Genomic DNA, 16,365 nt, shown 5'->3' with positions numbered 1-16,365 from the left:
TGGAGGGAAAGATGGTTTGAAAGAGAGGGGAGGGGACTGGATCAAGGGGACAGGAGGTGGGACGATGAGAGAGAATGAGGTCAGAGATCTCTACCTCGGACAGGGGAGAAAAAGAGTTTAGACATTTAGTTGGGTCAGTCATAGAGGGTGAGTGGGTAGGAAAGATGGGTTCAGGGAATCGACTGCTGATGTCAGCAACTTTTTTCTCAAAGAAGGAGGAGAAGTCGTCTGCTGTCAGGGTGGAGGGGGATGGTGGGTTAAGAAGAGTGGAGAAGGTAGAGAAAAGTTTGTGAGGGTTTGAGGCAGAGTTCATTTTGTTCAGGAAGTAATGGGTTTTAGCATCAGTTATGCGGGGGGAGAAGGATTTGAGGAGGGAGTGATACTAATCGAGGTCCAGACCGTCTTTGGACTTGCGCCATCTCCTCTCAGCTGCCCGAAGGATGGACCGTTCTTCACGAATAACATCCATGAGCCACGGGCAGGAGGGAGAAGATCGTGCAGGCCTGGTTGACAGGGGACAGAGAGTGTCGAGTGATGCAGTTAAAGTGGATAACAGGGTGTTGGTGGCTAGGGATGCGTATTGATAAGATTTTAACGATTCCAGCTCCTTATCAATTCCTGCTTATCGATTCGATTCCTTATCGATTCTCTTATCGATGTTCCCCTCTACAGCCATAGGTCTGTGCGTCCTGCACCCCCCCACACACACACTTGTTCAAAATGAATTTCTCAAACTGGCTTTGACTGGCTCTGAAATGAGCTAATACCTACCACCTCTAGGCCTCTTCAGGCCTCTGTTTTCAAAACAAAATCTAGTCGGAGATAGAAACTTTCAGTTTCCTTGTGTTCAAGCTTCTATTACTCAATACCAGTAGGACTTACAGGGGTCCTAACAACAGGGGAAATAACTTCAGTGTCACCTTTCAAAAGAGACCATTTACATGCATGTACTCCAAATGGTTCAACAACAGCTTTCAATTTACTTTGGGTATGTTGTTTAGGCGTTTTCAGGCACATTTAACAGGACTATTAAAAGGTTAAACAATTAAAATGCTAAGTTTAATAATGGATAAAAAATCGATATGCTCAGTTTAATAATGCGACATGCGACAACAACGCCCCCCCCCCCCCACCCCCCCCTTAGGCGAGCTTTCTCCACGCAATCGTGGAGACACTTCCCCATACCCAGTCTCCCGGCATTCTATCGGTCTCATCAACCTATCACAATCTTCGCTTGTTTTGTCCATAATAAAAGAAAACAATTACTTTTATAACAGTATTTAGTAAACAATTGTGTACACATCTTGTGTGTATCACAATAACACGACACAGTCAAGCCACGAATGATCAAACTCCATCACAACAGATGGCTCGAAGGTTAGAAGAAGCCGCTGAACTGATCACCGGAACAGCTTCAGTTGTTTACATCCGACGTGAAAGAAAGAGCTTGAGGGAAAAAGCAAACTTCCTCGAGGTACAAGTTCGTACTATCCGAACACCAAAATGTCTAAACTAGAGGTGTTTAGGGATTTTATCACTGAGCGATTAACAACAGCAGTTTTGGAGATATTCGCGGCAGCTGAAAAATCGTTTACCGAGTTCGATGATGAGATTTCTCGTTCGAAGGAGGAGAGTGCCCGACTGCAACGGTTGTTGGACATTGTTATTCAACCTGAAATCAAGATTCACCGAGCAGGTTCGATATAATAACTACAGTTGATTATAATCTTCTGTGCTTATATTCATTATATCGTATGTGATGTTGCACAGTCAAACCCAGATGTTGTGTCAAAATTTGGGTCGTAGATAAAGTCAGGATTGTCCCGTTTCTTTTGCGAATGGACGATGGAGCACTACAGTTTAGCAACCTAGTAAAACCAGCTGTCCCTAGCTAGCTATCATGAAACGAATTACTGTTTGCGAAAGTAAATGTACTCTTACCGCTAAGAGCTTAGGAGCGCTCCTAAGAAGCTCTTAACGAATCTGGGAAACGCGGCCAATATCAGCGTACATCCAGTGGCGGAACCAGACTTTTATATATGGGGTGGAAATTCAAATTCACTTAAGCCTGAGTTCTTCAGTGTGGCCTAGTATGGTCCACTAGGGTTACTTTAATCAAATTCTGCATTTACTGTGAAAAGACTGTGTCTCTAAATCTGAATTTCAACTAATTTCTTTCTTACACACACTGTACTGTACTCACAATCTGGAAAGACTTTGGTCACTCTGTTTTCATGAATATATAATCTGGGTCTAACCAGGTTAGAGGTTAGATCCTTTGATCAATCTTTTACATTAAAACATAACTATTAGTGTATACTCACACAAAAAAAATGCCACAGCCATCAAAACAAGAACACTCATGAATCAACAACCAACATTTTAAAGTGAGGCTTAATCAGAATTTTTTTTTTGTGTTGGCTTACATGTGTGGCCTACAAACACAAGCTAAACTTGGCATGTGACTGACTGCCTATGCTCTGACCTGGTGCCTGTAGCCTCGGGGGGGAGCTGCTCTGAGGTCTTGGGGTGGTGTAAAGACTGGGATTTATTTCCACCTGATCCTGTTTGCTCAGCTTTTTGAAGAAGTCTGCTATCTCACCCTTTTCTTTTAATGTTTGAAGTGAACCCTAAGCAAAAATAACATGTAGGCCTACACATCCAATTACCCAAATTTGAGTCCAATGTCAATCTTAAACATATCCCCATTATTATCTTCAATCAACTACCAGCCTTTAAGTTACTAGATCATGGCTAGCCCTACTCTGAAATACGTATATCAAACAGGCATTATACAATAGCAAACAGGGTATCTGACTGCAGTGTGTTAATCTTTTGTAATGTTAATGAATTGATAAGGCATCTCATCAAGGAATCTTAGCAGTTAAATTAAAAAGTGTAGCGACCAACACAGAAAGACGTGTGTTATATGTTAGGCTGTTGGTTGTTTTCCGGTAGTGTTCGCGGGGTCCGACATGCCAATCAACCTGCTGTCTGCCAATCACGGGAATGCCCAGAATGTTCAGATGCTGGGCATCCTTATGGTTTGGGGGAGGGGGGGTTGGGCATGTGGATGGAGCATTCGAAGTTAAGACCAGGTTTAGCGTCTGCTCTTTCTGTTACGTCTGGGTTTCACAATAGACGGTCACTATTGTTTTGTGGGCTACCTTTCTTTTATTTAGCGTGGGCTAGGGCCAAACAGCTGTTTGGCTTACTAGTAGCCTGTGTACCGTGTGGTTAACAAACGTCAATTCGGGAACTTCATCTTATGCCTGGACGATTGTTACTTTCTGACCTAGTCAGGTCATTACAATAGATTTCAAATGGCTAAATGATACTGTTGCTGTTTTAAAAGTGTGCTATATAAATGAAAATGAAAAAAACTAAATTAAATCAACTACACCACAGTACGACAACTGCGCTGTTAGCTACTACGGTAGAGCTAATTCTAAGTGCCAAACAAAAACAGAGACATTTCTCTTATCTGAATATGTTATGGAACCAAATTGCCAATATGCATCTTTTTCTATGGCTCTGTGGCCCAGCAACTCAACTTAAATAACATTTTGTTCAGGAAGCTTCAACCTCCAATGCTAAACCTTAAAACGATAACTGTAATATGATGCTCTTGTCTTCTGGCGCTGTATCAGACGCTGGCATAGTGATTTGTGACTGACTGGTGAACTGTGGAAATATCTTTGATTGAAAAAATGCGCTGCCAAATGTCAAAAGAAACGCTTCTTTTAACAAGATAAATTCATTGTCCATCAGCATCCAATTACCAGGGATAGCGAATTACATTTTGGTGTGGCACCTGGGGTGGCCAGTCCAAAATCAGGGGAGTCCAGTGCCACCCCGGCCACCCCCCTGGCTCCGCGACTGCGTACATCGTAGGCCTACTGTACATTACATCTCAATATTGTGTTTTTATCATAATGTTAGATGAGCAAAAAGTTCAGTGTTGCATTTGTTGACGCTTGGAACTCTCCGTTGTGATTACATTGAGAGCAGTACGACACTGTGTCGTACTGCTAGCTGTGTTCCTAGCTAGCTATCTGAGTGATATCCACCAGATTAGCAGACCTCATACACTCTTTGAGACAAGCGAACGAACGTCCAGTACAGTAGAGCTAAAAGCAAAATTCTAAAGAAAATATCTACTATTACTAGGGATCAGGCCCGTAACGGAAACGCATGAGGCCCCCCCCGCAGAATAAGCCTGAGAGCCCCCCCACCACCACATATGTAATGGATAATGTAAAACAAATACCGACGGGACGAACAGGACCCTGACGTGATCGACTGGACTTTTTGGAACATTCTGAAGAGCCGTGTAATAAATGCAAGATATCAAAACTCAAGCTTGTCTTGTGAGGGAAATGTATTCAATAAGAAAAAAACGCTTAAACGGTTTGCAGGTGAATAGCCTACACAGGTGCGCGTCTTTTAGCAAATCTGTGTGCAAAGTCTTTTACCAGACTCTTTACATCTAAACTGCGCGCACATTCATTTTCTATGCTAAGGATGGCCAGACCTGACAGCCTCTCTTCTGAGATATGTTTTGATCAGTTTCAGCTTGGAAAATGACCTTTCAGCGCTTGCGACAGTCACGGGTATTGTCAGAAATAATTTGATGGCCGTGGCTACATCAGGCACACTTGATAGTATAGATGTCGTTTATTATTAGCCTGTTCGCTAAATCATAAATGGAGCCATTTTTTTGTTGTGTGAATCTTGTAGAAAGCAATGACTATACATTTTACATGATCATAATATGTATATAACTGAAATACAATGACTTATTGTAACTTTGATTATGTTTTTTGTATGTTTAAATAGTCAAACGCAATCGCTGCAACTGCACGATACTACTGTCGCATACATTATCATGTTTGCTAATAATGTCAGTTATGTAATATATTTTATAATGAAGCACTTTTTCTACTTTCTCTTTTTTTTGTAGTTTCACTCCATTTCAATGTTGTCAGCTTGATAGGAAGTCAATAAAGGAGCAAGGCTAATTTTCCTGGCTCTTGGAAAGGAGGCTCTGTTAACGCTAGGAAGCACAACACAGACAGCAGTACAGCTGTCAAAGTATAGGCTAACGTTAGCTACGTGGTACAGTAATGTTAGCTATAGCAAACAGTACAATACCTGTCTCTTCTGTCAGATGAGTGCATCCTTCACCGGCTGGTCGAAAAAGAAATTTGTAATTTTGGGAAGTTTGGCATTTAATTACGAAATTTTCTGTTTTGAATGCCGCTTTTGGGCACCGCTTTTAAATGTGCGTTTAATTTTTCCTACGCTACGCTACAGTTAGCTACCTATTTGCAGCGGGCTCACCGGTCTGTGTGACCATCTGACCTACTTCGTCATGTCACTTACCTAGCTAACAAAGAAAGCACAATTAAATATACTTTCCTTTATTTTCATATCAACTCTGGAAACACAGACAAGACAATATGACATCCCATGTAATTCAAATTGGATAAAAAAAATTAAAAAACGGGCCTGCCACGCGAGGTGCGGGGGCTGCGGGGGTATTCTTTACGGGCCTGCTAGGGATGGGGATCGTTCATTTTTATCGATACAATTTTCAAGACTGCTTAACGATCCGTGTCTTTATCGATACCACAATCGATACTTTTCTGGGGTGAGCTTGAGCTAACCACCATCTAAATAAATGAATTTGGCAAATGTTAAACATATAGCAGCACCCACACAACCCACTTCACACTTTATGTCAACAAAATTACTGAACAACATTTATAACAATAACTTAAGTAAAACAGATGTAAAATAGAACAAGGGAACGTGTTGCTCTCAGGAGGAGGCTGGCTAAAAGGAGCACATATTGCCACAATGGATCCTAGCTCTGGCTAAATCTACAATTGTCCACTACAGATGTACTATCCACAACCTGGATGAGTATAAATGACTGTGATTGGTTGGTTGACAAAAAGTGACATTGACAAGCCGTCATTGTTCAAGACTTTAACAAAAGGCACCTGATATAGCTAAATGACCAGCTAACCAAACCTACCTTATCTCATCCCTATTTTGTTCTGTCTCTGTTATTGTTTAACGAGCTTCTTAAGCAGCTGACTGTGCTGACTGTGCTTGTAAATTATTTTTCCGGTTCACGCACGCATAAAATTTGAGGGGCATATGCGAGTGAAATAGTTGCACTGTAGAGCCCTGGAGGAGGAGGATTGTCCTAGCCTGGCTCTGCCCTCCTACGTACTTCTGCTCAATTTAGATTTTGCTTCTGTACTAGGTCTGGGAATTCGGCACCTAAGTCGGTTTTCTCAACAAAAAACATTTGTAGGGCCAATCAGCGAACAGAGGGAGTGGCTGAGAACGATGACGTTGATGTCGTGCGCTAGTTTGAGTTGTAGTTCAGTGATGGCGGCCGAGAAAGATGCGAGCTAAGCTATTTGGTCCCGTGTGGCAACGCTGCCGAATATCCAAAAGTTAAAGCCGGAGCAAGAACAATCTTTGCTAAGTTTTGTTGGTGGCCATGATGTTGTGGCCCTCCTCCCCACGGGGTTCTGGAAAAGTTTGATTTTCCAGCTACGGCAGCTAGCTCCGTTACAGTAGTGGTGAAGGAGTTTGCGAAGGCTAACGCTAGCGATTGGTTATGGCAGATCGGTGATTATTCAAATGTACTAGCGGCTAGCGGACGGATAGTAAGGAAAATCAGGAGGTGCACGTAGAGGTCTCCGAGGGGCTCGGAGAGGGCATTCCACATCGGAGAGGGCGTTCCCTGTGTCCGTCTCCGTGAAAACGGAGTAGTATTATTCGGCCTTTATACTATTCCGTTTTCACGGAGACGGAGTGTAATTAATAAACGTCAATTCGGGAACTTCATCTTATGCCTGGACGATTGTTCCTCTCTGACCTAGTCAGGTCATTACAATAGATTTCAAATGGCTAAATGATGTTTTTGTTTTAAAAGTGTGATATATATAAATGAAAAAAACGAAATGTTATCAATTACACCACAGTACGACAACTGCGCTGTTAGCTAGTCTAATGTCTAAACCATCCAAGGTAGACTGACCACGAGCTACGAGGTTGTGAAACGAAAGTTTCTGCTCCTATAAAAGCCACAAGTCCGTATGAAATCAACCTTGTTATTTGCAATCCTCTGTTGAAATACTACACTACCCACAATCCTAAGCAAAACAACACTGACCAACACTGATCTCTGATTGGTCGAACTCGCGGTTACCATGGCGACGTTTACCGCCCCCGCGACCGGCTTAAGTGATCTGAAGGTTAAAATGTTAGTTTGAGCAGTAAAATAAATTAAACGTACATATGCCAGTGGTGCTGAAAAACTAAAGATATCGGACAACAAAAGAAAAGCTTTATTCAGTCTACCAAAAGTGACCTCTTTCTTTGGTCCAGCATCTGTAGAGCTAACCCTACCGGCGACAGCAGCACTGTCCACGGTGCTGAAATAACGCAGAGCCCATCGTTGTATTTATGATGTTGTATTTAAGTTCAGTGTCAGTCAGACTCTTTTTCTTCTTTGCTTTGTTAAATAATTCAAGTTGAGGGAATGTTTGAGCTGTTTATTTTTAAGTCAGCCTTGAAGGAGTGTCCAAGGTTGGATTATTTCTATGTTGCGCTGCCTTGTTCAGGAAGCTGAAAGTGCACGTAATAAAATAATATGACTACCATTGATGCAAACCAACAGGAATCCTTGCTTTTTCTGCTCTATTATGTTTATGTTTTATGTGGGTAGGGCCCCATATTAGTTATTGAAACGGGCCCCCAGATGCTTGAGTCCGCTGCTACTAGTCAAAGGTTTGTAGCTACTCATTCAAGGATTTTACTGACTGTTCTCTATATTAGCCTATAGAACAATAGTGAAAACATTAAATCTGTAAGACACCACACTCAATTGTAAAAAAAATAACAATGCTTACCTGGTCCGCTAGCCTTCTTATTCTTGTGCCGGAGCGACCGAAGATGTTCCACAACTGTCTGACGGCGAATATATTCGATTGAGTGCTGACAGACTTTACAAAAAAGTTTTGATCCATCTTCATAAAAGTCGCCTGAAAACTCTGGCCCTGTCTCTTGCTGTTATTTTCGTCGATAAGTGTTTCCTTCTCAATTCTTCTGGGCTGAATCTCGGCATTTTGGCTAACGTTAGAGCCGTAATATGAGGTGAGAAGTTCATTTACATTTTGCGTCAGACCAATGCGTTGTATTTGAAATTCCGCAGGTTTTCGTCGGAATTCTGCGGCCGCGTATTACGTTTGGGCCTGGTCATAACACAATGTTTAAATCTGTAAACAAGTCCTTATTAACAAATTAACTAAATTATTAAAGTATGTATAGTTATATATATTTGTTTTTCAAATCTATATTGTCATGAGATTTTAATGTTGATTGGCCGACTTCTATATGTAAAAAAAAGAAATGTTTGTATACAGTGTATATATATATATATATATATATATATTCAAAATACTGTGACAAAACGTATTGAGTCATCCAAGGTTTCTGACTCTATGGTAGCCTTCACCAGCTCTTATTTGGCTCAGAATCCTTGTCCGTCCATCCTGCTAAACATGGACTGCCCTCTCAACAGCTGCAGCTGCTATCGCCGTCTGTCCATGGAAAACATGGACGGCCCTCTAAAGATCCCTGCCATCACCGTCCGTCCATGCTCTAGGCTCCCCCTAGCGACGGACGTCCATGCTAACCAGGGATGGCCCTCTTAACATTGAGCTGCCATCGCCGTCCGTCCATGCGAAGACTGCCCCTAGCGACAATGTCCATATGGACATCCACGCTTTGAGGGATTTAGCTGCCTCTCCCTACTAAGTTGAATCTATGAATAATGACAGTCACTCATTAGCTTATCAGAAGGATAGATAAACGTTCAGATATGTGTTATCCCTTACCTTAAACAAGTCATATGTTACATGACATCAGAACTACTAGTTGTATGTGCTGTAAACAAAAGTGAAATTGGGTTGAGTCAGAACATCTTTGGTTCAGGGTTGGGTGAAGTGTTCCCTATTTGGGCAACCATCCCATAGACCCAATGCTGAGATCTCTATCTACATACTTTAGTTGTAATTGGTCTCTTTAGCTGTCAATCTAGGTTGCAGAACAATGAAGCAGGCCACATCTAACTGTTGTCTTGCCTCTTCTTCCCCCCAGATGTGCAGCAGTTCTCTCTCCCGGAGCCCCCACAGATTAAAGAGAAACAGGAGCTGTGGACCAGTCAGGAGGAAGAGCATCTCCAAGGACTGCTGTCTGAAACTACAGACTCCATGTTCACTTCTACCAGTGTGAAACAGGACTGGGATCAGGAGGGTGTTTCTGAATGTTCACATGTTGACCAAACTGTTAAAGTGGAGGACAGAAAAGGTTACTCTCTACTCAGCAACACAACTGAAGAGCAAATCAAAGCAGAGCCTGCAGCACCAGAACCAGGCAGTGACTCTCAGCCCCTCTTTGTTGTAGCTCCAGACTGTCCTACAGCTCAGAGTTTGGAGGAGGAGGAGGAACATGGAAGAGAGCTGCTGTTTCGGAACAGAACACAAAACGTTGAGGCTCAGCCAAGGGAAAATATCCCACAGAGACGTCACACAGGAAAAACAATACACCAGTGTCAACAATGTGACAACACTTTCAGTAAGAAAAGTAATCTGGTTATTCATATGAGGAAACACACAGGAGAGAAACCGTATGAATGTCAAAGATGTAACAAACGGTTTGCTCAGAAGGGTAATCTGGTTGAACACATGAGAATACACACAGGAGAGAAACCATATAAATGTCAGGAATGTAACCAACTCTTTTCTCAAAGTGGTTCTCTGGAACAACACATGAGGATACACACAGGAGAGAAACCATATCAATGTCAGGAATGTGGCCGACTCTTTTCTCAAAGTGGTTCTCTGGAACAACACATGAGGATACACACAGGAGAGAAACCATATCAATGTCAGGAATGTAGCAAACTCTTTTCTCGAAATAGTACTCTGGCTGAACACATGAGGACACACACAGGAGAGAAACCTTTTCAATGTCAGGAATGTAGCAAAAGATTTAGCGTGAAGTCTCATTTAGTTGGACACATGAGGACACACACAGGAGAGAAACCGTATCAATGTAAAATATGTAACAAACGTTTTGGTAAGAAGGGTAATCTGGTTGGACACATGAGGACACACAGTAGATAATCTGTATCAATGTCAGGAATGTAGCAAACTCTTTTCTCAAAGTGGTTCTCTGTATAAACACATGAAGACACACAGGTGAAAAACCGTATCAATGTCAACAATGTAACAGATCTTTTGCTGTGAGGCTGAGTCCTATACTATGAAGCAAGTTCTATATACCTGATATATATTGTATTTAGCTGGCTTCACTAAGATTAACTATAGCAATTTATAACATTAAACAAATATAATCACGGCTATTAGCAACACCATTTCTGTTGCCAAAAGCAGGAAAAAAAGCTGTGTAAAAGTTAACATGAGGACCCACACTGGAGAGAAGCCCTACAGTTGTGACCTCTTTGATCGATCCTTTAGCCAGGCTGAGCTCACTGCAGGACCCAAACAGGAGAGAAACCCTACAGCTGCCCTCACTGTGACTATGTGAAACAAATAGCCAATGAAACATTCACCTGCGTATCCACAATAGAGAAACTTCAAAGCAGTGATGTCTGGGGCCAAGCTGTCCCAGCAGTCACCACCTGAGAGAACTTCTGTAAGACCCACGGCTGGAAGAACTACTGGGGCCCTTTCTCCGTACGTCGCTAACTCAGTTAGCTGGATTTGATTGTTGACCATTTGTCATGATCTTGGATTGTTTGTACTTGCTGTCATAGCAAGAGGTCCGTAAACTTGCTCGGGAGCAGGCTTATTTTATGTAAACAAGATTTGATTGCGGCTTTACAAGCAGAGGTGATACAGGAAATCTGTCACAGCCATGTCTTGTCTGTTTTTACGACAACAACCTGTTGTAGAAGGTGCAAAAATAATTAGAAGAATTTACTATTAATTGCACATTGGGTGATAGACAGATTCAATTAGCACAGCCAGACAGGCTACTATACTTTTTGTATAGTAACTATCGGTTTTCTCGTGACAGTGTCATTTACATCATTAATTTGTTGGAACCACATTAAATTATATTTAATTAGATGATGAACAAAGTAACTATGAAAATAAGAAAATACAAAGACAAATAGGCCTAGCCTACTGTAGTAAACGATAAAACATCTAACGTGGTCACTACATTTAATTTGTCTGCTACTTTTTGCCAGCCCTCTCCTGGATTTTGCTCCCTGCCGTGTTGATTAAATCTTCCAATTTGGAGTAACCTTCGAGCAAGCTCTTGCTCTGTTTGGCTCTGTTGCGGAAAACACTGGGCGCTCTTTTTGGCCATGGTGAGCAGCCATAGACTTATGTGAGCAGCCAACAGCAGCGTTGCTGATCAAGGTTTCTACTATCGATACATACCCCCTTTTAGACCAACGCATAACTCAATCCAGCTATACTAATCATAAAAAACAAGGGTGCTGGAAGAGCCAAATTACCCAGATCATGATTAGCATGATGATGTCATCTTGGATGTGTCATTTGATCTCGGATGTAACAAGCAACGTATGGAGAACGGGCTCCTGGCCCACACCTAATGGGACAGCACATGCAGTAACACCAGCTCTACAGTCCAACATGACAGGACAAAGGAAAGATACTTTACCCTTGTAGTGATGGAGGGAAGCTGTGTCATACTGCGTAGAATGTTGGTAGAACTATGACTCACACTCACATTTTAAACTACATGGATTTGTTTTGTTAAAAGTGTCTGGTAATGTAAATGGACTGCATTTATAGAGCGCTTTTCTACCTTAGCGGCTCTCAAAGCGCTTTACAATGTTTGCCTCTCATTCACCCATTCATACTCACACTCACACATACCTACGGCAGCGCGATAGCATGCAAGGCGCTGGCCTGCCCATCGGGAGAAACTTGGGGTTCAGAGTCTTGCTCAAGGATACTTCGGCACATGACCTAGGAGGAGTCGAGGATCGAACTGCCAGCCTTGCGATTGACAACCCTCTCTCCCCCCTGAACCACAGCCGCCCCAATGTATGGGGCGCCCCAATGTATAGGAACTCTTGAGGGAAGTGTTTGTTCTTATCACACCCTGAATATGTATTAGCATTTCCAGGGACACCAGACTTGGTGGTTCTGATGCAGAGTCTTACTGTGTCTCTCACCAAGTGATCACTTGCTTTTGGTTTTCAGACTGTACTGATTATATTTCAGATGACACTGACTCCTGAATATGTTCAATCTGTCTATATTGACTTGGATCACCTACATACTCAGGTTTTCCCGCATAAAATGTGTTAGTCAAGGTGGTAGGGTGAGATTTTCTGATGGAGGGGGGTGGTTAGTTCTCCTCCAAAAACAAAGTTCTCTAGAGAAGGGAGACTGCCGTTGGAATAAAAGGGAGAAAACTGGCAGAGACACGGCGAATTTCGCTAATAAAAAAAAAAAATTACAACGTAGTTAAGGCAGTAGGGGTGTGTTGCTAAGGCGGCCGCCTTAACAGCAAAATGCTGCGGGAAACCCTAATACTGTTTTATACTATTCATACTGTACTTTCTATATACAGAATTGATTCACGTTGACACTGTGGTCTTCATAATCACTTGGTTTCAGTCTGTTGGCTTTGTTGAATTAGATACATGCAAAGACCTTTTGTAAGAATGTTTCTAAAGGGAAATACAAATACCTTTGTGAACGACTGTCTCTGTCTTAGTTGAAAAATGATTTGTGACGATTCATCTGCATTGGGAACAGTTTGTTTCCAAGCTACTTGTCAGCATGGAAAGGAAGTTTGTACATTTAAGTTACAATTGTGAGTATGATCCTGACATTGGAATGACTGAAAACAAATCAAGCTTAGCGCAAGTTCAGTCAGGCAAGACCGATCCCTGCACTTGGGCATACTCGATAATGTTTCTCTACTTACTCCGGGCTGGCATGTCTCCTCGATTGAGGTCTCACGTATTGCGGGGCAGGTATAGTATTGTAATCCTGTTGATCCTTGTTCCTTTCCCTGAGTGCGAGGCACGCTCGCGGGTGCCCGGGTCGGGGTACGGGTCTAGCCCTTGCCGGGGCTTCAAAACGGTGAAAACGGTTTGTTTTTTTAACCGCCCCCACCGGCCGTTTCCGGTATACGGGGGCCCCCCCGGGAAGTGTGGGTGTCGGGGGGCATCACTCTGGGGCGCCCGAGAGTGAAGGAGGCGCTTGGAGAAAAAAAAAAATTACCTCCAGGGGCGGGGGGTCTCATGCCTCCTCAGGTGTCCAGCCCGACTGCCTCTCATGGTGGGTACAATTTCGCCCGTGCAATGGGAAAATGCACATAAAAATGTCCCTTCAAGCCTGTTTCAAAAACGGCTTCATAGGTCTCCTGGATAAGCCCCCAGGAACCATAAGTCATCTTTCATTGACTTGTATGTCTTTTTCCAGGATGACTTAAATACTCAATGGTAGCTGTCTGGTGGACTGGGGGCCGCGACAATTATAAGCTTGTAAATCAGAAACTGGGAAATGCATTGGGAAGCTGGGAAAAGGGGTTTTCGAGCTCATTTTCGGTTCCACCCAACGGATTTTGATCAAAATAGGCTCATTCGAAAGGTATTAACGGGGGGCTCACGGAAAACCGGGACCCGAAATGCGCCCCACTCTAACTCGGTGTACAAAACTATCCTCAGCGAAATCGGTGCTACGCAACGAAAACGGGAAGCGAAACAAGACTTTAAACAGAGCTCCCGAACTGGGGATAATTTATTCTGGGAAAATAACAACTCACATCGGTGCCCCTTATTCTAACTTGAATTTAGAAACCGTCCCCAGCAAAATCCGAGGTTCGGGCGAATAACTGTGAATTGTAAGGCACTTCTTCTCTGAAGCTGGGAGAGTGCATTCAAAGCTGGGAAATTGGGTTCATGTACAGGCATCTCCAGTTAGGAACCTCGTAGAATCATCAGGGAAGACTTGTTGGATAGGTATGGACAAGGGGAACACGTGCATATGAAGTTTGACACGTGCACGCGCATCACCGCGAAACAGGAAGTGATACAACACTTTAAACAGAGCTACCGAACTTGGGATCATTTATTCTGGGAAAATAACAACTCACACCGGTGCCCCTTATTCTATCTTGAATTTAAAATCCGTCCCCAGAAAAATCCCATGTTTGGGCGCAAAACTGTGAATTTTAAGGCCCCTTTTCTCTGAAGCTGGAAACGTGCATTCAAAGCTGGGAAATGGTCTTCATTTACATGCATCTCCAGTTAGGAACCTCGGAGAAACATCAGGGAAGACTTTTTGGATAGGTACTGACTAGGGGAACACGTGCATATCAGTTTAACACGCGCACGCGCATCACCGAGAAACAGGAAGCGATACAAAACTTTAAACAGAGCTACCGAAATGGGGATCACTTTTCGGGGTAAATTACCACTCACACCGGTGCCCATGGGCGTAGATTTAGGGGGGGACGCTAGGTACTAGTCCCCACCAATATTTTAAGATGACAAAATTGTCCCCACCAATGTTGCGAACTCCTTTGTGCTGTAATTTGGATCGATTCCGAAAAAATATTTTGCACAATATATTTGCAAAACTCATTAGTATTATTGTGCGTCGCCCAGAAAAGTGAAAAATACGTTTTCAAGTTATCCAATGCGCCCTCGAGCCTGCGAGACAAGATGATGTAATTTAATTGGCTGAAGTGGCAGTCAGAAACACTTCGTGAATCTTGACTTGCAGAAAGAGAGCTGTCAGTAGTCTGACAAGGTAAACTACTAAATACGCCAGGAAATAATAAAGCCTCATATTAGTATTTTGTTTGGTCTCAGTATTGATATTTTTGACCCTTTTGTGCTTTGTAGATAGGAAAATGTCACCCAAAAAGAAAAGATGTATGAGAAGTTTTTTCACCACCCAGAGAGTAAGTAGCTAGCAAGGTCGTTGTTAGTTAGCTAGTAGGAAAAACCCACACAGTGCAAACCTGCTAGCTTACATCGCCACCCATTCTACAATGGAAACATGTTTTGAAAGTTGTTAGTGTAGCATGTCACTTTTGCTTGTATTAAATCTATCCCTAGCGTCTGCAATCTTTCAACCAGTGTGTTAGCAGCAGCTGGTCTTGTTGAAGCCAGAAGGATAAAGCTAACCTACCCACATAATGGGACCGTGCTAGTTTAGCCTAGTACCAGCAGGCTAGCAACTTAAAAGTGATATTAACTGGTAATAAGTAGGCCTATATAATCCCTTGGATAGTAATATGGCTATCCCTGTAATCTCGACCAATGTCAGCAGTCAACTAAGCATGGTTAGTGTCTGTATTAAATTGATGAATTACTGTGCAGGAAAAACAGCACTCTGAAGCTACAGATGTAGAGCAGGTTGGTGATGAATCAGCATCAGGGGTTCAGGTGAGAAGTTGAATTTGTCCATTTTGGTAAATGGACAAATGGGGGGGGGGGTTTCAGTGTCCCAACCAAAGTTGAGACCAAACCTACGCCCTTGCCGGTGCCCCCTATTCTAACTTGAATAACAAAACCGTCCCCAGAAAAATCCCATGTTCGGGCGCAAAACTGTGAATTTTAAGGCCCCTTTTCTCTGAAGCTGCAACGTGCATTCAAAGCTGGGAAATGGTGTTCATTTACATGCATCTCCACTTAGGAACCTCGTAGAAACATCACCGAAGGCTCGTTGGATAGGTATGCCCAAGGGGAAGACGGGCAAATCAAGTCCGACACCCGCACGAATATTTCCCCGACGCTGCGAGCGAAACCAAATTTCTAACACAGCTACCGAAATGGGGACACTTTTTTCGGGAGAAAATTACCACTCACACCGGTGCCCCTTATTCTAACTTGAATAACAAAATCATCCCAAAAACACACGTTCGGGCGCAAAACTGTGAATTTTACACCCCCAAAATACTCATCCACATTCAGCAAGTCAAACACACACCAACACTCTACTTTTGGGCTCCCCGGGGAACAGCACTCCCAGGGCGGACAGCACACCTCCGGGGGAACCCCCCTGCACTACCTGATCACCGGGGGGCCCTGTGCACCCACTCTTAAGCACCCCCCCTGTGTTAAAACCAAAATAACGCCACTTTAAGAACTACGTGCCCCTGGGCATCCCGTATTTACAGGGCCCGTGCCCCTGGGACTCTTCCATTGACTCCCATTCAAAATGGACTTAGGTTCTGGAGGTTCAGTGCCTGTGATGCAGTGCCCCTGGGAATCCTCCCATTGACACCCATTCAAAATTGACTTAGGTTTTG

The 16,365-nt window shown here is 43.1% G+C and overlaps 1 protein-coding gene across 1 annotated transcript in view; it reads left to right on the top strand.

The window, feature by feature from the left end:
• The first annotated feature begins 1,503 nt into the window (after positions 1-1,503).
• The window catches only part of LOC136965159 (zinc finger protein 37-like), a 135,509-nt gene continuing 120,647 nt past the window's right edge, over positions 1,504-16,365 (top strand). The window contains exons 1-2 of the mRNA XM_067259197.1: positions 1,504-1,696; positions 9,187-9,648. Of these exons, the coding sequence (XP_067115298.1) occupies positions 1,504-1,696; positions 9,187-9,648 (655 nt within the window). The remainder of the gene's footprint in view (positions 1,697-9,186; positions 9,649-16,365) is intronic.

Source organism: Osmerus mordax, chromosome 21 (genome assembly GCF_038355195.1).
Source record: "Osmerus mordax isolate fOsmMor3 chromosome 21, fOsmMor3.pri, whole genome shotgun sequence".
Lineage (NCBI taxonomy): Eukaryota > Metazoa > Chordata > Actinopteri > Osmeriformes > Osmeridae > Osmerus > Osmerus mordax.
The sequence above is the reverse complement of the archived record's forward strand: the minus strand, read 5'-3'. Positions and strand labels throughout refer to the sequence as shown.